The following is a 24,038-nucleotide window of genomic DNA, read 5'->3' as shown; positions in this document are numbered from 1 at the left end:
TTACATGGTAAGAATGTTTTGAAGCCTTCGCGTATTCTGTTTACATCGTAGTTGTCTTGAAATATGCGAAAACCGTTCATTTCAGTCCTGAACTGATGATGTCGTCTGCTACATATACGAGTAGGACAGTCTATTGAATCAGTCGACTTCCAAATGCTGCTTTGTCCAGCTCGAAATATGTCGGAAAAAACCCTTCTGCTTTTAGCCGGGGACATTTTAGGGTCAAGCAATCATTGTTTGGTATTGTAGAGACGATAAGCTACATGCCACTAACACAGCGGCTGAGAATCTTCGCAAGTCGAAAGAAGAGGCCAGACTCACTGAGGCACTGGCGCATGGAATCTGTCAGGAAAAAAAACCACTTCTGCTTTTAGCCGCGGAACATTTAGGGTCAAGCATCATTTGGTAATGTGGAGAAAATAAGCTACATGTCACCAGCACGGAGGATGAGAAGAATCTTCTCAAATCAAAAGAAGGAGCACAGCCTTGCTTTGGAAAAGGGCGGAAGAATACGCTCTCTGGAAAAGTTAGCGCACTCCAAGAGTGCGCTAACAGTGTTAAGCGCACTGCCATTAGCCAATCAACTATTTCAAATCAGTCATGTGACACCAGTACTTACTGACAATTATTATTATTATTATTATTATCATAAAGTAACGCAACTAATGCTATGCTTATTTGCTATTTCTGTCCCAAGAACAATTAGAGACTATTTGGGACATGAAGTGGTAATACGCTGAGATAACACAAATGAAAATATCTGACTTGTATTTGTAGTAGGGCAGGTCCTCCAGATTGGTGGCGATGATCCGGGTCCTGTGTTCTCTTCCCCGCCTCATCCACCGCACCGTCGGGGCCCCCCTGTCGTGGATGTAGACCACCATGTTCACGTCAAGCTTGAGCACGCGCTGCATGTACAACAGGTACTCGTTGAAACCACGTGACTGGAAGTTCCACTGGCCGCGCCCTATGTCCACTAGCGCCGTCACTACCGTGAAGTTGTACAGCCCTGGGGAAAACACAAAGTGTTCATTGCCGATAGTATTGTTACTCTCAGTATTATTATCTTGTCGTTTAGGTCCTTGTACACGTGTTGTTTTGTTCTGAATTAAACGTTCCAAAATGTTTACCTTTCTTGTTTTTTGATTCTCATTATTTTTATTATTGCATCACCATGTTCTCATGAATTGCTTATTCGCGACACCCTCGTACTTCGAAGTTTTGATTTCTTTTCGTATTTTTCTCTGGAAATCAGTTCGGGACGATCGGACCATTTTAATTATGGAAATAAAATCTTTTTTAAGGCCTAGATGTTAATAAATATTTCATAAACTCTGCTTACAAATCAAGAGATTCCGCTTCTCGACAAGGCCTCTCATCTTGCTCGGTTGATCACATTGGTTGCATGTTTTACACGTGTAAACGACGGGAGTTCACACTAAAGTGAATTGAGTGACGTTCACGTAACCAATTTCACTTGCTTTCCTGGTGTCCCACTAGCGCTTGAGCTTTGCAATGTGGAAGATTTGCCTTGAAATGTAGTAGTTTTAATGAATACCTTCAGGCCCTCTCGGAAACTTGCAGACAGACAGATCGAAGTGTGACATCGATTCCTCTCACCTTTCTCGGGCCCGAACCCCTCCCACTCAAAGAACATCCTGGAGTCTCGGTTCAGCTTGGCTTCCTTGGTGTCCCACAGGTGCAAGCCGGGTAACGGTGCCCGGAAGACTAGCACGGCGGCCAGAGAGACCAGCAGCAGAGCGACCAGCGTCGCCTTCATCAGAGGCTTGAGACCGCGGCGTGGCCATGTCACCAGCATCGTGTTGTCTAGAGACCGCATCTGCAGATACACGTGTGCTGTGTGTGTTAATTATTTATTCTACAAACTAAAGAGAGACAACTCATGAGATAATATCGTTGAAACCACACGTGTGTATATCATGTAACAGATTTCATGTCAAACGAATCTGTCATTGACCTGCTTTTCCACTGCTTTATGATGCCAGAGTCACCTAGACAAACGTCATTATGGAAACACTTTTGCCCCTGCTCTTTCCCATGAAAGAGTTTTTAGTACTTACACGTCACGCTATACTTTGTAGAGTGACGTATTTTTGCTTTGACGTCAAAGATTGCACGAGCCTTTGGAAGAGATCGAGGTTACAAAAGACCTCGACTGCGGGACGTTTTAAGTAAAATACACGTAAGTTCAGTATGTAGGTTAATAATGCTGCGTCGCCCAAAACAACTATTAATGTAAATTATGAGCAGTTCTTCCAACCCATATACAAATTGTGACACTACCAGCCTCTTCCGCACATTGATCCAGTTATTTTTGTTTTGCCATATCGACGTTGCAGTTCCGTAGCAAACCAAAGAAGGCTTTTTTTTGCCGTTTCCTTTCAAGGCACAGCTCTAAAAATGGTTGCAAACGAATCCACGGCAATCCAAAGAAAGATTAACCTCAACAAGCTCATCAACGCGACTTGCGTTTTGACTTGAATGCTTCAAAATCTCCCACCCTTCAAAGCAGACGACACACAGACATCTGTTTTTCTTTCAAGGGAGGATTCTTGTTTCAGACATTGTTGCAAGACTCAAACATCCTTCTGCTCGCTTCCTTTTCTTGTCATGTTCTGCTGCTGTACCGCAATGTTTGGCGAAGCTTTTCTCAACACGTCTGGTCTGTCAAAACGCACGCAGAACACAGTGATGGAAAATCACACTGGTTGGAATACCTAAGTTGTAACGATCATGGATGACGAAAGCTGAATTGACGTCATGTTCAAGCTCGCGAGTTGAAGAATGGAATGTTTTGCTACCAATTCAGTCTTGCTGTCATATGAAAATATGTCTGATACGAAAGAGTGCGTCGACAAATGGACTGCAAAACATATAGGAGCCTACCGTAAACTACCTTGTATACGCCCCCCCCCCCCCCCCCCCCCCTGTGCACCAATTTTGCCCAACAGTGGGGGGTGGGCGTTTTACTAGAGACTATGCCCTTTGCAGCAGCATTTCATTTGCTAGAATAACGATATCTTGGTCACTTGGCATGAAAATGTTCAAAGGATGCGTTATTGCACAAACTTTCCTCTCCCTCACTCTCTTTCTTTGCCTCTCTCGCTTGAAACAAGTATCGTGATCAAAAACCGGTTTTTTTTCAACTTCAGAAGAGCTTTAAAAATGTCAACTCTTTTTTTCTCTCAGGTAGACTGCGGAGAGAGTAGAAATCAACAGTATTCTTTTATAACAGTATCTTGGCATTATACACTTGGACAGAAGTGGATTAAAGTTATTATTTGCTTGTGACTCAGAGGAATACTCAGTACTGCATGCGGAATTTACAATACAATAAAAACAAATGTTCCAATTTTGTTTTCGCGACACCAGTAATCAAGAAGAGGGGGGTGGGCGTTTACTAGGTAGCATGCCCAATGCATAGCTTTTGGCCCAAACTAGGAGGTGGACGTTAACTCGATACTGGGCGGATACAAGGTAGTTTACGGTACACACATCATGTCAAAATACAGTTTCATCAGTAAGTATAAAATTTCAAGACGCATTTATTTGTTTTGCCAGTGATTCATTTTAATCGAAGTAATCTGTCTGCTTTCCAACCGCCTCAACCGAACAGCCCAGATATATATTTGCTAAACGTTACCAGAAAAATACCTCCGAAAATGATGCCAAACGTAACAGAATTTTTTATTTTTTTAATGGAATTTTCGTGATGTTCTTCGTAATATCACATCTATTTCAAAAACTAAGCGTCGTACAAGATCAGCGCCCTTCAATTAAAAACAGAATACTACATGACTTGCTGTGTCGCACGATATTCACACTCGTTGCTTTTTCAAATATCGCAGTTCGATATTTAAAAAAGCAACTCGTGTAAATCTGGAAGGACACATCAAGCCATGAAGTATTCTCTATTTATTCTACGTTCGTGAGAGAGACCACCCACGTCAAAACTAAAACATTCACTCACACGTGCGTATATCATGTAACGAGGTCGTGTAAATCTGCAGTCTGGCAGGAACCTACTTTTCCTATGTTGATTATGTCAAAGTCACAGAGAAAAATGTCATTCTGGAAACACTTTTGCGTTTTCTGTTTTATCGGGACAAATTTTGAGAACGTACAAGTCACGCTATACTCTTTAGAGTGACGTCTTTTTGCTTTAACGTCAAAGATTTCACAAGGCTTGGGAAGAGATCGAGGTTCTAAAAGAGGGAGGGTTTGAATTATCAAGAATTACAAACAAAATATCATATTCAAATAAAAATTCTTGATTATTTTGGCTGCGTTAATTCGGTTAGGGTTTATAAGCGAAAAAACGGCATTGAGTTTATAAATGCAGATGCAAAAGAACAGATGAAAGCTTTAAATGTTATTGAATTAACAATGAAAGGATCCAAATCATATTATGATATAGGTAAACCTGAAATGTCAAAAGCACGTACAAATTGGGAAATATTATTGGACAGAGATATTGATTGGAAAGTGTTTAAATACACATACAAAATAAAAGAAGTCAAGTTACGATAGTTCCAAATAAAATTTATTTACCGAATTCTGGTTACAAACTCTATTCTAAAGAATATGGGGGTAACAACTAGTAACCTGTGCAATTTTTGTAATGTGCAAAGAGACACCATTATTCATCATTTATAGCAGTGTGAATTTGTTCAAACCTTTTGGAACAACCTTAAACAGTATATGAAAGAAACATGTTTGAACTGCAGCAGGCTTGAGTTCAACCCCACACTTGTATTATTTGGACAAGACGGTATAACAAATACTGATGAAGGTTTTGATTGTGTTTTATTGCAAGCCAAATTTTGTGTATACAAATGTAGAATAAATAAAGTAAAACTAACATTGAACATTTTTTTAAAGAAACTGGCCTAAACATAAAGATTGATAAACATATTCACTGTACAGAACTGAATTATGGAAAATGTATGCTAAAGTGGGCTTCATATCTTGCCCTTGTAGAACAGAACTTATTATAATTGATTGTACGTTGTATTGAATATGTTTTTACCCGTCAAATCCACTCTATGATCATGTGACTCCTGTGTAACTGCATGACAAATTGCCTGAAGAAAAAACATCTTTGAAGAAAAAAAAAGAGGGAGGGTTAGCGCTTGTTGCTTTTTCAAATAATTGTATTGGAAAGCTCGTTTTCGCTCGCATTTCAATATTTTTACAAATCGTATCAATGTGGTATCACACAGCAAGCCGTGTAGTATTCTGCAATTATTCCCCCCTCTGCTTCTTTACCTCTGTAAACTTGTAGAGCTAGTTATTTTTCGATAATGACCCAGCAACCAAACAAATAACGAGCCAGCAACAGCCTGAATCCTCGATAGCGCAATGGGTTGAGAAGCTGTTCTGTTTTGGTACTACTTTTGCGACTGAAAAGTTCCGAACGCTCTATACGTACGAAATATACATCTCTGGAGCAAACAATACAAACATACCGCATTTAAATTAACAACTACAGGCCTGAACACATGAATCTCCATATAAAATCCATGAGTTAGGTTGTTTTCTGAATCTAGATCTGCCGTGCACACACCGTTCATCCAAGCAAATTCCCAAGGCAAGTAACTCATACTCTTGCCGACAAGAGTAGTTCCCCTTCTTTTAACGCAGTTTCTTCGACAACACTGACTGCAATCCGACGGTCAGTTTTCAACAATATTTCATTTTATAAAAAGATCACACGCAACAAAATGCACACATCTCATCCATTTAAACAACATAAAGCGGTTTCATACACTATTTTCCCCAGAAAACTGAACTTCATACAGTAATTAACGTTCGAACACGGGTGCAAAAGTTCGTCTGCTAGTCCCATTTGACGAAAGAACATTATCCTAACACGATACTAAAACATAAACAGAACACACAATATCTGCCTTTACCGCCACAGCAGAATAACAGCATATCTGTGTACTTGATTTTAGTCTAAAACAGGGAAACTGACAAGAAGTGTTAACAGAATGGAATGATTTGCACGGAACTATACAACCGCGCATTAATCGATCGCCTGCGCAGGTTGACTGGTTGAGTGATTCGGATTCGATCAAACTTTCGCACAAAAACTCCTGTTTTCTTTGAATAACTGAAGAAAGGAGGAATAAAGAGGTTACACACCTCGTCTCAGTGATTATTAAAAATAATGGTCTCAGTTCGCGGTCATGAAAAAGCTCGCTGAAGCTCGCATTTTTCATGATCCGCCAACTTCGACCATTATTTTTAATAATCACTGAGACTCGGCATGTAACCTCTACATAATGGAAGGGCGCTGGTTCTGAGCGACGCTTAGTTCTCGAGATAGGTGTGCCCACATGACGTCATTTATACTTTCGTCATCGAAGATCTTTCGTATTTCAATCAGTGTCATTTCCCAGTTCTGTGTTCTGCGGTCGTTTTGACTGACTTGACAAGTTGAGAAAACCAATGACATTTTATTTTTGCAAAGCAACTGAATATGACAAGAAAAGAAAGCGTGCAGAAGTATGTTTGGGTCCTGCCAGACTTTATGACCAACGATTTCTCCCTTGGAAGAAAATGAAGATGTCTGCTTTTCGTCTGCTTTGAAGGTAGGGAGATTTTACAGCGCACACGGTAAATTGCAAGTCGTAATGGACAAGAATGTTGTTATTCTTCTTTCTTCGAAGTACCGTAGATTTGTTCTTGGCCATATTTTTGAGCTGTGCATTGTTATATTATGGGAAATACACGTTTGAACGCAAATTCGCAAAGACATTTTGATCAGTTGCTCTGGAACTGCAACATCGATTTGCCATAACAAACAATTCTGGCTCAATATGCGGAAACAGTCTGGTAGTGTCCTATTTTTTAAATGGGTGGGGAAGAATTGCTCATAATTTACATAGCACTCCTGCCCTGTTCTTTTTTTCGTCACACCCAAAACCGTTACTTGTTTTGGGCGACGCAGCATTATTACGAGTATTTTTCTACTGCTGATATTACAAAGTCACCGAGACAAAATCTTTTCTTGAAATTTCTGTTCAGCTCCTCGGGAGACTACAGTGAGGGAAAATTTTTTTTTTACTTGACACGCATTGACGTCATTTGAACCTTATTTGCTTCACTTTGCGTTAGATAAGTTTTGCGGTCATTTTAAATAATAACCGATTTTGTTTAACGGTGATTGATGATTGAAAACAAGTTGTAACGTCCTCTTAGGACCAATTGGCTTATCTTGGGACAGTTATAGTTAATATGCTGCATGGGGGGACACGACACTGGACAGACATGCAAACAGAGAACACATATGATCGTGTTATAGATCTGGAAGTTTGTTGTTGCGGTATTTCAAAATGAAGATGAAAGCTAAGATTTTGTTGGGAGTTGTTGCCTTCGTTTACGCGGAATATGGTTGGAGTGGAGCGGTTTCGTAGGCTTATTTGCTTTTTATTCATGTAGAATATTTTTTTATACTTTTGTATAATGCCAAAATAACTAAATAAAGAACTGGCTGAATAAGTAAATAAAGACATAACTGGAAAAGTAATACAATAGATATACACTGAGCACAAAAAGTTAAGGATATTTTTTCAGTGGTATAGCCCAGATGTTAAACAGCAGTTGTTTGGTCAGAAATATACGTGTATTTGAAGATCAGTCTTTCTTCTGCTCAAAAATGTGTTTTTGAATCTGAGCAATATTTGGGTATGACGTCACAGGTCCGTGACCACGCCTACCCTCAAAAATGGCGTGTTTTGACGGCATGATTCACTTTCTTCCGTCAAAACGGTAACTTAAACTGAATGATATTTTACATTTTGTACACCAAAAAGTTTATTTGGTGTTCTACCTAACAATTCAAGTCATACAAATTTCGTTCAAATCCGCCGCGCAGTCAGGCAGATCTAGCGTGTAAAAGAGAGCGGCAACAATTCCTGTGTTTGTATAGTGTTTTTGCTGGGTAGCTGCAGTTGATATGCAATAAATCTAAAACTACAAATAGCAGCCTCTCCAAATTTCACAGAACGATGACAAAGACTCTCATCTGTATATGTTCCTGTACTTAGAGCAAACAGAACCCGAAAATGGACGTTGTAATGGTTTTCCGTTAAAAATTTGTAAACGTTTGTAACGTCCCGAAAACAAATGTGACATGCACTTAACTTTGTATACTTTGTAAAACATGGTGCCATTACATGTGTGCCAAGTGTCAGAAACATTCTTCCACGGGCTCAAAAGTTATGATCGTTTGAAAAGAGGTTAAAAATACTGTCCCTGGTGTCTTTCGCGCAAGTTTTTTTAAAGAACTTTTTCTATAATTTTGTTTCTCGTTCTCCGATAGGATGCGTATAGCCTTCACGGATGATGCGAACAACTTGACTGACTATTAGGGTTTAACGTCCTCTTAGACCAACTGGTCTATATTGGGACAGGTATTGGTAATACGCTGAAGATATGGTGTGATACTTTGATTCGAACAAGCCCGCTTTGGCTGTCTTCTTCGACACACTAGCATTGGGTTTGTCTCGTCAAGTATCGAAATACGATCATGATAATCAGAGACGAGAGATGATGCGTGCGTGTCTTCGTGTTTTCCAAGCCCTGAGACTTTCGCTGTGAACGTGGGATCTTTTTCGTGCGCATGTGTGCACACGGGGGTGTTCGGACACCGAAGAGAGTCTGCACAAAGTTGACTCCGAGAAATAAATCTCTCGCCGAACGTGGGGATCGAACCCACGCTGATAGTGACCAACTGGCTACAAAGCCAGCGCTACCAACTGAGCTACGTCCCCGCAAACAACTTGCTTGGAAGGATATTAGGTTACGTGAACACACAAAAAGGGCGATACAACATTGGAAGGGCTGAGAAAGAAAAGAAAAAAGCCCTTGCTAGGTAGAGGTGAATATAAAGTTATAGAAAGAACCACTCTGTACAGGCAGGTCGCGGGAGAGGGAACATCAGAGTCTGTCGGATGTTGAATAAAGGTTAAACATAAAAATAAAAATAAAACATAAAAAGGCAATACCTAATTTCAAAGGGCAAAAAAGCAAAAAAAGACTGACAATTGCTGGATAGATGTGAATAGTTAGAAACTATTTAAAGCTTTAATAGGGACAAACTGACAGCGGGAATGGGAACACAGAGGGAATGAGAGTTGGTGGCGTGATGGGTTATAGCAACAAGAAGATGTGTGTTTGTGTGTGTGTGTGTGTGTCTGTGTGTCTGTGTGTGTGTGTCTGTGTCTGTGTGTTTGTGTGTGTGTGTGTTTGTGTATGTGTGTGTGAGTGTGTGTGTGTGTGTGTGCTTGTGTGTGAATGTGTTTGTGTGTGTGTGTGTGTGTGTGTGTGCTAGTGCGTGCGTGTGTGCGCGTCCACGTTCGTGTGTGTGTGTGTGTATGTGTGTGCGTGTGTTGAGGGGGAAATCAGAGTTTCACGCATGCCGTACTTTTAACCTACAAGGCGGCAGAACGCGACGCATGGTACGAAGTGGAGAAGATGTACTGGGGTCATTGAGCAACACCTGGAGCATACATTGGTCATGTGTGTATTTTGACAAGAAAATATTGATTTTTTAGAGTCTGTCATTTGGGGAGAGGAGGGGGGAAGGGAAAGAGTCGCGGGAGGAGACGACATTTCCAATTATACCGAAAAACACAGTTGCACTGGATGTTTTAAATTACATTGCTGCCCTCTGTGCACAGTTTGCATTTTCAATTAATAATAATGTCAAATCCACGAGTAATTTAAACAAAATCAAATCACCAAGTAATTACACGCCACTGGATGTTGATTTTTAGTGTATGTCCAAGTGGAGAGATGGTCTTATCCCATGTAAAACCCTGGTAAGATCTGAATTATGAGGAGTTTGCCTTTGAGTACAACTAAAGAAATGAGATGATGCATCTTAGTGCGGCAGCATATCAGATTGCAAACTGGAAATGACTTGCATTGATGTCAAGAAAGCTGCCGCAGGCGTTTATCTCTTTATATTCTTCTTTTTGTGTTCCATTGTAAAGTAAAATATTACAAATCAGACTTCAAGGGACAAACTTATTTTGCATAACAAGGGCCAAAAATTGGGGTTGGTTGAATCTTTTTTTTCTTTTCTTTTTCCTTTCTTTTCTTTTATGAGGAAGGGGGTATTAGAGACTTCTTTTTTACCCTGACACATATGACTTTTCATTGGCCTGTACTAATGCGAGCTCTGCCCTCTACGTGTCGAAAAAGAGTAGCTTTCCTTGTCAAGTCTGAAAAATCGAGTTCCTATATACTGTTCAAAAAAAGAAACGCATAGCTTGTAATATTTGGTTAATTTAGTTATATGGCTACAAGGATATCCACCAAACTGCAGAAAATGTTTATCTGGTCGTCGACCTTTCGTCCATTGCCACAAGTGAGCTCTGCACGTGACGCATGCGTTATCAGTGGCTACAATGTCAAAATTGCTCATTTGGCATGACCACTCGTCATGCTTCAGTGTAATCTCGTGAAACTCGGGGAATATTGAGCTCTCACCATGTCTTCCAAAACCAATAAAAGCGGATTGTTCGCCACAAAGAAATCAGACGACAATTCAGCGACGAAAGATGGCCCGATTGAGCAGAGAAGACCGCCAAATTGCATTGGGTCGTTTACAAGCAGGCCAAAGTCAAAGTGCAATCGCCAGGCACTTCCACGTGTCCCAGAGCACCATCAGTAGACTGTGGGTCAGGTTTCAAGCCACTGGCTCCGTCGCTAACTTGCCATGAGCGGGAAGACCAAGGGCGACAACTGCTGCTCACGACCGCTTCATACGGCTCCGCCACCTCCGGAATCGTTTCCTGTCGGCCTCATCTTCTGTCCAGGCTCTCCCCGGGCCACACCGATTATCGGACCAGACCGTGCGGAACCGCCTGCATGAAGCTGGTTTGAGAGCTCGCAGACCTCACAGAGGAGCTGTCCTCACCCGCCGCCATCGCCAGAACCGAGTGCAGTGGGGCAACCAGCACCTTCGCTGGACCGTCCGGAATCACTGGAGACACGTGTGGTTCAGCGACGAGTCGTCCTACTTCCTGCTCCAGCGACATGATGGTCGGAGGAGGGTCTACCGGAGAGTAAACGAACGTTACGCGCCCAACTGTGTGGATGAGGCACCCGTTCATGGTGGTGGAGGCGTCATGGTGTGGGGGGCGATCAATACCGCTGGAAGGAGCACCCTGGTGCACGTCCAAGGGCGCATAACTGCCCAGCGATACGTGGAGGAAATTCTGCGCCCACACGCCCTTCCTCTTCTGGCTGACCAGGATGCCATATTCCAGCAGGACAACGCTCGCCCGCACACAGCACGACTCACCACCCAGTTCCTCACCGACCACCATGTCCAGGTGCTTCCCTGGCCATCCATGTCGCCAGACATGAACCCGATAGAACACCTCTGGGATGAATTGGACAGACGTGTGCGCAGGCGAGAAGAAGCGCCGGCAAATCACCGCGATCTATTGCAGGCACTTCAGGAGGAGTGGGACACCATCCCACAGCAAGATATCCGGCATCTGATCCAGTCCATGCCCAGAAGGTGCCGGGCAGTTGTTGCTGCTCAAGGTAGTCACACCCCCTACTGACTTGACAGCCTCGGCACCCAATCGTATTGATTAACTGATTGATTTGAAGATGCAAATGAACTGTGTGTGCATTCAACTGTGTCCATACCAAATTTCAAACAAATAATCTAAATATTGGATTTTCTGTTAATTTTTTCGAAAAATAAAACAAATTTGGCAAGTAGCAACTATGCGTTTCTTTTTTTGAACAGTTTACATTTAGTCTAAGTTTTGACTAGATGTTTTAACAAAGAGGCGGAATCAAGACGAGGGTCGTGGTGTATATGTGTGTGTGTGTGTGTGTGTGTGTGTGTGTGTGTGTGTGTGTGTGTGTGTGTGAGTGTGTGTGTGTGTGTGTGTGTGTGTGGAGCGATTCAGAGAAGCTCCTGGACCAATCTTCATGACAGTGTACATGAGAGTTCCTGAGTATGATATCCCCGGACCATTTTTTCCTTTTTTTGGATAAATGTCTGATGACGTCATATCCGGCGTTTTGTAAAAGTTGAGGCCGCACCACTGTCACGCCCTCAATTTTCGATCAAATAGATTGAAATTTTGGTCATGCAATCTTCGACAAAGGCCGGACTTTGGTATTGTATTTCAGCTTGGAGGCTTAAAAATTATTTGATGAGTTTGGTCATTAAAAATTTGAAAATTGTAATTAAAACAAATATTTTATAAAACGATCCACAAATAATTTCATCTTATTCTTCATCATTTTATGATTCCAAAAACATATAAATATGTCATATTTGGATTAAAAAATCAGCTCTGAAAATTAAAAATAAATACATTATGATCAAAATTAAATTTCCGAAATCGATTTAAAAACAATTTCATCTTATTCCTTGTCGGTTCCTGATTCCAAAAACATAAGATAAGATATGTTTGGATTAAAAACACGCTCAGAAAGTTAAAACAAAACGAGGTACAGAAAAGCGTGCTATGCAGCACAGCGAAACCACTACCGCGCTAAACAGGCTCGTCAATTTCACTGCCTTTTGTACTAGCGGCGGACTACGGTCATTGTGAAAAAATGCAGTGCGTTCAGTTTCATTCTGTGAGTTCCACAGCTTGACTAAATGTAGTAATTTCGCCTTACGCGACTTGTTGATTCTTTGTCTTGTTTACTTCTTTTTTATACAGCACAGCTGTGTTCAAAACACGTGAACAGTTCTTTTCTGCAACTGCTACTGAGCAAGTTGTTTGCGGGGACGTAGCTCAGTTGGTAGCGCGCTCGCTTTGTAGCCAGTTGGTCGCTATCAGCGGGGGTTCGATCCCCACGTTCGGCGAGAGATTTATTTCTCGGAGTCTACTTTGTGCAGACTCTCTTCGGTGTCCGAACACCCCCGTGTGCACACATGCGCACGAAAAAGATCCCACGTTCACAGCGAAAGTCTCAGGGCTTGGAAAACACGAAGACACGCATGCATCATCTCTCGTCTCTGATTATCACGATCGTATTTCGATACTTTGACGAGACAAACCCAATGCTAGTGTGTCGAAGAAGACAGCCACAGCGGGCTTGTTCGAATCAAAGTATCACACCATATCTTCAGCGTATTACCAATACCTGTCCCAATATAGACCAGTTGATCTAAGAGGACGTTAAACCCTAATAGTCAGTCAATAGTAGTTACTCAGATTCCAAAAACACATTTTTGAGCAGAAGAAAGACTGATCTTCAAATACACGTATATTTCTGACCAAAAAACTGCTGTTTAAAGGTACTGAACTTGTCAAATCCAGGTGCACGGAGCCCCTGGGGCTTTTAGTCATACCTCAGGCAGCTATCCGTTAGAAGAACTACCAAGTTTCATTGACTTGCACCCAAAGAGTCAAGAACTGCGATTTTTTTAACGAATTAATTTCGGACTCTGTCCCGGCTGGTCTTGACCTATTTTTGGATCTAAATTTAGATCAGGTAGATCACATCATGCACAAAAAGACACGTCACTATATCACACTGTGTCTTGTCATATTCAGTTGCTTCGCAAAAATAAAATGTCATTGGTTTTCTCAATTTGTCAAGTCAGTCAAAACGACCGCAGAACACAGAACTGGGAAATGACACTGATACACCAGTTAACAGTTCCGCGGCCATTTTAGATCTCGCACATGCACATTTCTTTTATTGCGAGCAGATTCGACCTATTTTCTTTTCCGGGTGATGCGCATATATCGTTTTTCGGCATGTTTATGTCTTTTTCCTTTTCCGGTTGATTTCACCGCATGCGCATATCGTGTTATTCGCCCACGTTTCTACGCAAGGGACACTACTCCACCCGTTGAAAGGGGGAAACATGTTCTTCAGTACAAGTAGTCTTTATGAATAAACAATTAACAAGAAGGACGTTGTAAATTCATTCAATGCAGACAAAATAAGAAATATGTTTGACGAACTTGACGAACTTGTTCTGTTGTTATTCACATGACAAAATATGTGAAGATCGAGAGATGTTATTAAAAAACCGTGTTCCAGGCAACTCGCAAACAGATAACCGCTGTGTATTTCACCACAACCCAACGCAAAGAAAACATGACACACTACTATTTGGCATACCTTTTTGCATTCATTGAACTTTGCCCAATAAATTCGGCTCACATCCGTCGTACTAAAAGTTTGTCAAAACACGACACACAGGCGATAACAAATGCCCACCTGAATGGTGGTTCGCAACCACACACTAACGACCGTCGAGGCACGTAATGAATTTTGCAATCTTCCGACCACCATTTTTTAAGTCGGTTACTCCCATTACTGCAACCAATAACACAGCATGTTGACGCCATCGCTAATTTGGATGTAACGTGAGGTTATTGTTATAACGTAGAGGAAAACACACCGTCCCGTTCAATTGCTTCCATCACGTTGAGCAGACGATGCAGGGTTGCTCGACGAAATTTTGTCGTCCAACCAGAATCGCTTTGGGTATCACGTGAGTTTTCCTTCTTTGTACCATGCAAGTGCCGAAACTGTTAACTGGTGTATTGGAATACGAAAGATCTTCGATGACGAAAGTAAACATGACGTCATGTGGTCACACCTATCTCGAGAACTAAGCGTCGCCCAGAACCAGCGCCCTTCCATTATAAGGTCACCGCCACCCAGTGCATGTATCGGTAGTGTATAATTGCAGAATACTACACGGCTTGCTGTGTGATACCACATTGATACGATTTGTAAAAATATTGAAATGCGAGCTACGAGGTTTGATATTGCGCGGTAGCCAGCCCACACCCTCTAGCCTAGACTTGTACTTTTTGGGTTATCCTGCCTGTCTAGGTCTACCAAAACACCCCCTTCCCCCAGATCATCAGTGACATGAAGACAGCAGTAACCGCTAGGTTCCGGACAACCCCTTGACATAATGGCGTTCGTTTCATTAACAATTTCGGAGGGGTGATTTGGAACACATTTTGAAAAGAAGGTAAAAGTCGGATCATTTTATCTATAGACGGAAAACTTTGTGGAACGGTCGTGAACATTCGTGAAGTTCGTGCACAATAACAATGAAGACATTCCAGGACTCCCCATAGTGCGCGTCCCTGCGTCCTATACGCACTAGAAGCCAAAATCACGTACTAGAAATTCATGGAGCGGGTCCCGGGACGCACTAAACCTACAAAGAGCGGGTCCCGGGACGCACTCAATTTCCTCTGCCGTGCGTCCCGTATACTCTTTTCAGACTGTAGTCGTCAGCTAAGTCAATGTGCAAACACAAATTATTCAATTTTCACGCGGGAACAAAGTGTTCGTGTGTGTTGCATTTAACTTGGTATAGTTGAAGTGTCCTCGAATATTCTGGTAATAAAAAACCCAGTTCATATCACATTATTCGCGATCACAATGCGTTATATGTAAATAGGGGGTTTGGGGACCCGGGACTCTTGGGACCCTCTAACACTCTGCTAAGGGGGTCCATGGACCCTCTAAACATTAAAAGTGGGGGTCCCGGGACCCTCTAGGACGGGCGTTCGTGGGGAGCCCTGCATTCGCTGAACTCTAATGATTGGACAAATTACCTTCGTTGTAAAGACACTGTCTTGCGCAATGGTGCACGTACACAATTCATCCATGGCAAGAATTAATTCTTTCATGAGAAATGCCCTGATCCTGTCTGTAATGTCTGTATCCAGGTCACTGATTGTCTAAGGTAGGTTATCGTATTCTAGAACCTTCCAATAACCCCAAAGGTTGACAGGCAGGTTCGACGTGTCGAAGACAATTTTTCATTTTTATTTATTTATTTTAATGGACAATAAAGCGCTGTTATTGTTATTATTGTTATTACAATCCTACTGAGCACAGAGAGCGTCTAGACCAAGACAATTTTCTATTATAATGTATTCATTTTGATGGTCAGTAAAATGCTGTTATTGTTATTATTATTACAATCAGTGTACCGCACGTGGTAATAATAAAATCGTATGTCTCGTATGCCCTATATGTCTTCAATCGGGTTAGTTTGGCTACCGCTCGACTTCCAACCTTGTATACTGTTGACTCCATCCTAGAATTCGGATTTGTGTGTCTGGTTTAAACAAAACTTTATTCAATTTTAATCATGACAAGAACAATGCATGGATGTTTACATACTCAAGCATATAATGCTTATTTTAAGCAATTATAGTAGGTAATTACAAAACAAGGGTTAGCATGATGGCGGAATAAATACATTAACTCATTTCAGGAAACGAAGAAACAAAACAAAAACAAAACAGATACACAGACAAGCAGAAAATGGGAAGGGGTTGGTGATACAGGAGGTGGGGAAAGGGCACGAGAGAACAGGAATAGGAGTTAAGCCCGCCACCGACCACAGCCGAACCACGCCGAACCAGCTCGTCGACGCTCGGCGAACATTCCACCTAACCAGTTCTGTGTACTAACTCGCAGCTGCAACCAAATAATAGGGGGATCCCCTGATTTGATGACGTCGGCGAACGTTCGCCGAACTAGCCCGGCCGTAGCTAGCAGCTAGCTTAAAGGCATATGTACTCGATGACTATACACGCTAATTGCTTTACCAACAGCTGGAGACATGCTAAATTAAGTTCCCTGCAAAATATTGTGGTCTAGGACCCCTTCAATGTTGAGATATGTTAATTTTCATTTTGATCTGGATCGTCCTATTTATAGATTTGGCAACACATGTAACGTTGATGCAAGGGAGCTAACACCGCGGCTTTGTTGACATCCTCACTTTTTCAGAGGCTAGAACAAGTTGTAATGCATGTATTATGGTCCGCGCATGGTGACATATCGTCATTATATGGTCTTATGGTGCGTTTGACATCGATTATGGGCAAACTACACTTTGTAAACACGGGAGCGCGTAGGCCTACATATGCCTTTAAGGGAAAAAGAAGAAGAAGAAGAAGACTTGGAGCGCCAATATTTGAGGAGAGTGCATCTCATTTCAATTGTAATAAGTGCACATAAGACACTCGCACAAAGTTAATGCGTATTGTGAACAGAGAAAAAGTCACTACATTGCGCATATATCGAGACATAATTAATAAGTCGAAAAAAACAACAAGAGAACATGAGAGAGGTTATGGGGAAAGATTTGTCAGGCAGCATGTCACATGACAGTGTCCAATAAGTGTTATGAGTGAAAAATAGAGGCTCATTTGCGGAACCTGCCCGTCTGTCTAATATAGTCCTGTACAGTTATGAATATGGTCTGGTTGACATTTCGTGGATATTGCGGGATGCCTTTCAATAATATTTCGATATACTTATAATCATTTGTCAAATTATCAATGGACAATAATCTTATATCTCTATACATGGGACAATGCAATAAGTAATGTTCAGCAGTCTCGCTGGGATAACCACACTCGCATTGAGGGCAATCCTTAAGGTGCCGCTTTCATAAATCAAAATTCAAATCACTCATACCAATACGCAATCTGCAATGATGTACTTGTTCAAATCTTTCTCCAGAATGATAATGGCATGGTACTTTAAAATCAGCACTTGACATATAATTTTTGAACTCGCTCAAGAAGGTGGTCATTTTAATGTTATCTGGTAAGGTGTTCCACAGTACAGCCGGATATTCCTTGAGGAAATAACAGATTTCAAGGTACTGTACCTTGTGACTGAGAGGTTGTTCGATATGTTTTCAGGGCCTAGCATTGGAAAAGGTGAGTTCAGCTTACAAAGGCGGGGGTCTGAGGGCCGCAGGAGGCCCCCAGTGGGGTCCAGTGGGCAAAGCCCCTGGTGGGGAAAAAAATATAAATATAAATATAAATAGTGGTGAAATAGAAAAAAAACTCTGAAAATAAAAAAATTGAAGATTTTTTGGAGATTTTTTGTATCTAGGTTTAGGCGGTCCGAAGCTCTTGCTCCGAGGCTTAGGAAAGCCGTGTTGCGCTATCTTGGCTATAGCCAAATCCCGATCGTCCCGGGTTTGCTTACCCCTAGATATCTAGTTAGTCCCCCCGCGGGTTAGGGGGAGTCTCCCCCCGCGGGTTAGGGGGTGTCCCATGCTGGGACGAGAAAGAATACACCCGATGCTCCCCAGCATGTCGTGGGAGGCGACTAACGGATTCTGTTTCTCCTTTTACCCTTGTTAAGTGTTTCTTGTATAGAATATAGTCAATTTTTGTAAAGATTTTAGTCAAGCAGAATGTAAGAAATGTTAGGTCCTTTGTACTGGAAACTTGCATTCTCCCAGTAAGGTAATATATTGTACTACGTTGCAAGCCCCTGGAGCAAATGTTTGATTAATGCTTTTGTGATCCCCCCGCGGGTTAGGGGGAGTCCCATATTGGTTGGGACGAGAAGGAATTTGCCCGATGCTGCCCAGCATGTCGTGGGAGGCGACTAACGGTTCTGTTTCTCCTTTTACCATTGTTAAGTGTTTCTTGTATAGAGTGTGGTCGGTGTTTGTAAAGATTTTGGTCAGGCAGTGTGTGAGAAGTGTTGGGTCCTTTGTACTGGAAACTTGCATTCTCCCAGTAGGGTCATATATTGTACTACGTTGCAAGCCCCTGGAGCAATTTTTTGATTAGTGCTTTTGTGAACAAGAAACAATTAACAAGTGGCTCTATCCCATCTCCCCCCTTTCCCCTATCCCATCTCCCCCCTTTCCCCGTCGCGATATAACCTTGAATGGTTGAAAACGACGTTAAACACCAAATGTGACCCTCCACCACGGAATGAGTCGCATGTCACCTTTGCATGATTTTCATATTTTTACATTTTCCTAAAGAGTTTTTTATGCTCTATCCAGTGGTGAAAACCGTTTTAGAAAAGAGCGAAAATTGTTTGAGTTATAAGCCTGTGACTAAGGTGACCCTCACACTGTTACCAGACACTCCCCGGACTTATATTAAGCCTAGCGCAGAACCGCGCGAGGTGACATGCGACTCATTTCGTGGTGGAGGGTCACAAATAAAGAAAGAAAGTGCTTTTGTGAACAAGAAACAATTGACAAGTGGCTCTATCCCATCTCCCCCTTCCCCCATCGCGATATAACCTTCGTGGTTGAAAACGACGTTAAACACCAAATAAAGAAAGACCTACACCTATAGGTGTTTCTACATTTAATAATTGAAGAAAGTGGCTTGTTTCCAAAACAATTTAGAAATCTTAATTTAAATCTAAATACAATGGACAATGTAATAAAAAACGTCTTTTGCTTTCTTCCAAACTGCCGCAAAAAAGGCAATTACGTGCTTTTTCACTGTCACTCTATCTTTTCAAATTTCCATTAATTGGGAGTACACCTAGTCTAAACTGGGCAATCGCAACTCGAAAACATTAAATGTTAACATTAATTTGAAATATACGTTTCCACAGACATCATATCCTTAAATGTACAATAAAAACTGTACATAGCGATCCTTCGATCGAATGGTTTCGGCCCATTACTGCTTACACATATCCATCAATCTTAATTTAAATACACGCAAAAACATGTTAACATGTCCAATCGGCAAAACGCTGCCGAATACGCGAAGTCGGCAGCGTTTTGCCGAAATCGCGTAAAAGCCCTCTAACACTTGCCCATTTCGCGAATTCAGCAGCCGATTACGCGGAATCGGCAGCCGATTACGCGTAATGGGCAAGTTGCATATTTTTGAGTTCGTAAATCACTGAAGCAACGTATTCTCGACCATTGTCGCTTTGGAGGATACACGGAGCACCAATCATTGTGAATATGTCAATCAAGTTGTAGGCAACTTCTGCTGCTCGTTTGCTTTTCAGAGACTATTGCCGATTTCGCGGAATGGGCTTGTCTAACATGGACGCTATGGCATGCTGAGCGGTGTATCTGTCAATCCTCTCAGAAGGCATAAAAGACAGTATTAGAAGCTGTTTTAGCGGGTAATGAGACAAAAACAACCGAGACATTTTTGTAACTCATTAACGCATTGCCTTCAATTTTCGATGACTTGTGCTAACACATGTCATGAACTACAAACGAAATATTAAGTCATTTGAGACGTTAGTGCTGCTGTTATACTACGTGTCAGAAAGAGTTTTAAAAGTATAGATACCCTTTCCGATGGAATAGACAACACATGAAAATTAGCAGGCATTAAGAACAATTAAAGCTTCAAATTACACTGAGAATGAAAACTCGCAAAAAGGATGACAAATAACTTCATTGTTTCGGTCACAAAACAGACGCATTTTTTTCTTGATTTGGTAACATGGATAGTGGCATTGCTTTTTTTGAAGTAGGTCAACCCCTTGTGGGACAGTAATGTGAGAAATACCCCGCTCCAAAACAATTTTAATTACCCTGCCAGCCACTCCTCGAGAATTTCCTAGAAATACCGGGGGCTGCTCTGACATCGGCACTCTTACCACGACAATTCTAAGTTTCCGCAATGCTTGGTTGTATTTTATATCTGCTATTTATAAGTATGCTGCGGTTTTGTAAAATATTAATTTGGATGAGTTGTTTACATTTGTCTTTTGTGTGTGTGTGTGTGTGTGTGTGTATGTGTGTGTGTGTGTGTGTGTGTGTGTGTGTGTGTATGTGTGTGTGTGTGTGTGTGTGTGTGTGTGTGTGTGTGTTTGTGAACGAGTTTGTTCCACTTTTTGCGATGAAAGGTCTGCATCTTAAAGCGAGTCATGCGACCCGATATTTCGACATGTGTGTATGTGTGTGTGTGTGTGTGTGTGTGTGTGTGTGTGTGTGTGTGTGTTGTGTGTGTGTGTGTGTGTTGGGGGTGGGTGGGTGTGTGTATGTGTGTGTGTGTTTGTGTGTGCGTGTGTGTGTTAGTGAACAAATTTGTTCCACTTTTTGTGAAAAAAGATCTGCATCTTAAAGCGAGTTATGCGCCAGCATTTTGAAGTTGATCTCAGTTTACTTTTCCCCCACTCCAGGGTATAAACCAAAATCATTGTTTTTGTCAAAATAGGTGGGGGTAGGGATAGGGGTAGTAGCTAGGTTATACGGTACAATTCAAAATTTGGCGCGTTAACTGAGTGGTATTTACTTTTGACTGCGGATTCATAAATGTATGGTCATCTGTAATCATCGTGGACTGTAATATCACTGAGCCATCGGCGTGTTAAAGGTACTGAACTTGTCAAATCCAGGTGCACGGAGCCCCTGGGGCTTTTAGTCATACCTCAGGCAGCTATCCGTTAGAAGAACTACCAAGTTTTATTGACTTGCACCCAAAGAGTCAAGAACTGCGATTTTTTTACGAATTAATTTCGTACTCGGACCCGGCTGGTCTTGACCTATTTTTGGATCTAAATTTAGATCAGGTAGATCACATCATGCACAAAAAGACACGTCACTAGCAAACTATGTCAGACGTCATCATGAGTTTGTGTAAAACAAAATGGAGGCCGGAATCACTCAGTTGAATCGAACTCCGACCAAACACCACTACATATAACAAGACATTCCTACGAGGTAAGAAAAACACCCCCGTCAAAGGGAAATAACCTTCTCAGTTGGTGGCAGTGACTGAGTGAGAATGGTTATTTCCCTTTGAACATTAAGATGTTCATCTTTAAGTCCTTGTATAATTTTAATCCACCAATAACTCCCTAACCGTGTGTTTGACTGGTCCCAATTTTTGTAAGGACCGTCTCAGGAATGTATAGAACCTGTTCACCAAGTTTGGTGACGATCGGTCCGTTCATTCGTGAGATCTATATGCGAACACAAACAAACAAACAAACAAACAAACACATCAAGCGAAACCTATACACACCCCTATACCGGGGGTGTAATAACTAGGTTAATGTATGCACTCGCGTGAACAAGAAACTGTCGAGCTTCACAGATGTCGTCGTTGGGTAGTTGTGGGTTTGTTTTACTACCATAGGAGGATTTTTGAACTGTAAATGCACTCAGCTGCAACAAAAACGCAAAACGAAGGCTGTGAGCTGCACTTTGCCTTTAACAGCTCGCGGTAAGCCTACCTTTAGTAAACACACAGCGCATAATTCCAGGACAAAAATATTCCCCAACAGCCTCGGTCGATAAATCGGAACAGAAAAACGATATGCTCCCCCTCGGACCAACAAAAAAGCTGGTCGGCCAGCAAGCCACCAAACATCTTATATTTTCCCTATTATTTGCCCTAGTAAACTTTTTTTTCTGAATAATTTCCTAATTTGAAAATGCGATGTCAGCAGACGGTGATAAGTGTTCCGGCTGGGCATTTCTCGAAACATATTGAACCCGTTTTTATATTTGGTCAAGTTTTGACTAAATATTTTAACATCGAGGGGGAATCGAAACGAGGGTCGTGGTGTATGTGCGTTTATCCTACATACGTGAGAGAGACACCCGTGAGATAATAATCGTTCAAATCACACGTGTGTATATCATGTAAATGAGGTCATGTCAAGCAAGTCTGGCAGGGACCTGTTTTTCCACTGCTTATGATGCCAAAGTCACCGAGACAAACGTCATTATAGAAACACAAATTGCGCTCGCTAATTACCCTCGATGAATCTTTAGAACTAACACGTCACGCCACACTTTCAGAGTGACGTTTCTTTGCTTTGACGTAATAGATTGCACGAGGCTTTAGAAGAGATCGAGGTTCTAAAACAAGCGTCTTCAATTTAGCTGCCTCGAATGCAGGACATTTTCAGTAAAATACACGTAAGTACGGTATGTAGGATAAACAGAATACTACATGGCTTGCTGTTCCGTACCAGATTTACACTCGTTGCTTTTTCAAATAGTGAACAGCTCGCTTTCGCTCGCAGTTCAATATTTAAAAAAACAACTCGTGTAAATCTGGTACGACACAGCAAGCCATGTAGTATTCTCTATGTGTGTGTGTGTGTGAGTGTGTGTGAGTGAGTGTCTGTGTGTGTCTGTGTGTGTATGTGTGTCTGTGTGTGTGTGTGAGTGTGTGTGTGTCTTTGTGTGAGTGTGTGTGTGTGTGTGTGTGTGTGTGTGTGTGTGTGTGTAGAGCGATTCAGAGTAAACTACTGGACCGATCTTGATGAAATGTTTCATGAGAGTTCCTGGGTATGATATCCCCAAATGTTTTTTTCACTTTTTGGATAAATGTCTTTGATGACGTCATATCCGGAATTTTGTAAAAGTTGAGGCCGCACTGTCACACCCTCATTTTTCAATCAAATTGATTGACATTTTGGCAAAGCAATCTTCGACAAAGGCCGGACTTTGGTATTGCATTTCAGCTTGGAGGCTTTAAAATGGATTGATGACTTTGGTCATTAAAAATCTGTAAATTGTAATTAAAATTATTTTTTTATAAAACGATTTAAAATTACGTTTGTCTTATTATTCATCATTTTCTGATTCCAAAAACATATAAATATGTTATATTCGGATTAAAAACAAGCTCTGAAAATCAAAAATATAAAAATTATGATTAAAATAAAATTTCCAAAATCGATTTAAAAACAATTTCATTTTATTTCTTGTCCGTTCCTGATTCCAAAAACATAGATATGATATGTTTGGATTAAAAACACGTTCAGAAAGTTAAAAAGAAACCGCCCTGATATGGCCCTTCGTGGTCGGCTGGGCGTTAAGCAAACAAACAAACAAAAAGTTAACAAGTCGCTTAAGGCGAAAATACAACATTTAGTCAAGTAGCTGTCGAACTCACAAAATGAAACTGAATGCAATGCAACGAAGCAAGACCGTATATTCGTAGCATCGTCAGTCCACCGCTCACGGCAAAGGCAGGGAAATTGACAAGAAGAGCGGGGTGGTAGTTGCGCTGAGAAGGATAGCACGCTTTTCTGTACCTCTCTTCGTTTTAACTTTCTGAGCGTGTTTTTAATCCAAACATATCATATCTATATGTTTTTTTTGAATCAGGAACCGACAAGGAATAAGATGAACGTGTTTTTAAATTGATTTAGAAAATTTAAATTTGATCATAATTTTTATATTTTTAATTTTCAGAGCTTGTTTTTAATCCAAATATAACATATCTATATGTTTTTTGGAATCAGCAATTGATGTA

General features: G+C 41.4%; 1 protein-coding gene across 2 annotated transcripts in view; it reads right to left on the bottom strand.

Annotated features, from left to right (window-relative positions):
- Window positions 1–24,038, bottom strand: part of LOC138975222 (protein HtrL-like) — an 85,472-nt gene that overhangs the window by 4,808 nt on the left and 56,626 nt on the right. For both annotated transcript variants that reach the window (XM_070347879.1, XM_070347881.1), the window contains 2 exons: window positions 1,621–1,840; window positions 766–1,009 (listed from right to left, as the gene is read on the bottom strand). In XM_070347879.1, coding sequence (XP_070203980.1) covers window positions 766–1,009; window positions 1,621–1,840 — 464 coding nt within the window. The remainder of the gene's footprint in view (window positions 1–765; window positions 1,010–1,620; window positions 1,841–24,038) is intronic.

The sequence above is a fragment of the Littorina saxatilis genome, linkage group LG9, assembly GCF_037325665.1.
Source record: "Littorina saxatilis isolate snail1 linkage group LG9, US_GU_Lsax_2.0, whole genome shotgun sequence".
In the NCBI taxonomy this organism is placed as follows: Eukaryota; Metazoa; Mollusca; class Gastropoda; order Littorinimorpha; family Littorinidae; genus Littorina; species Littorina saxatilis.
This window is presented reverse-complemented; position numbering and strand designations above follow the sequence as displayed.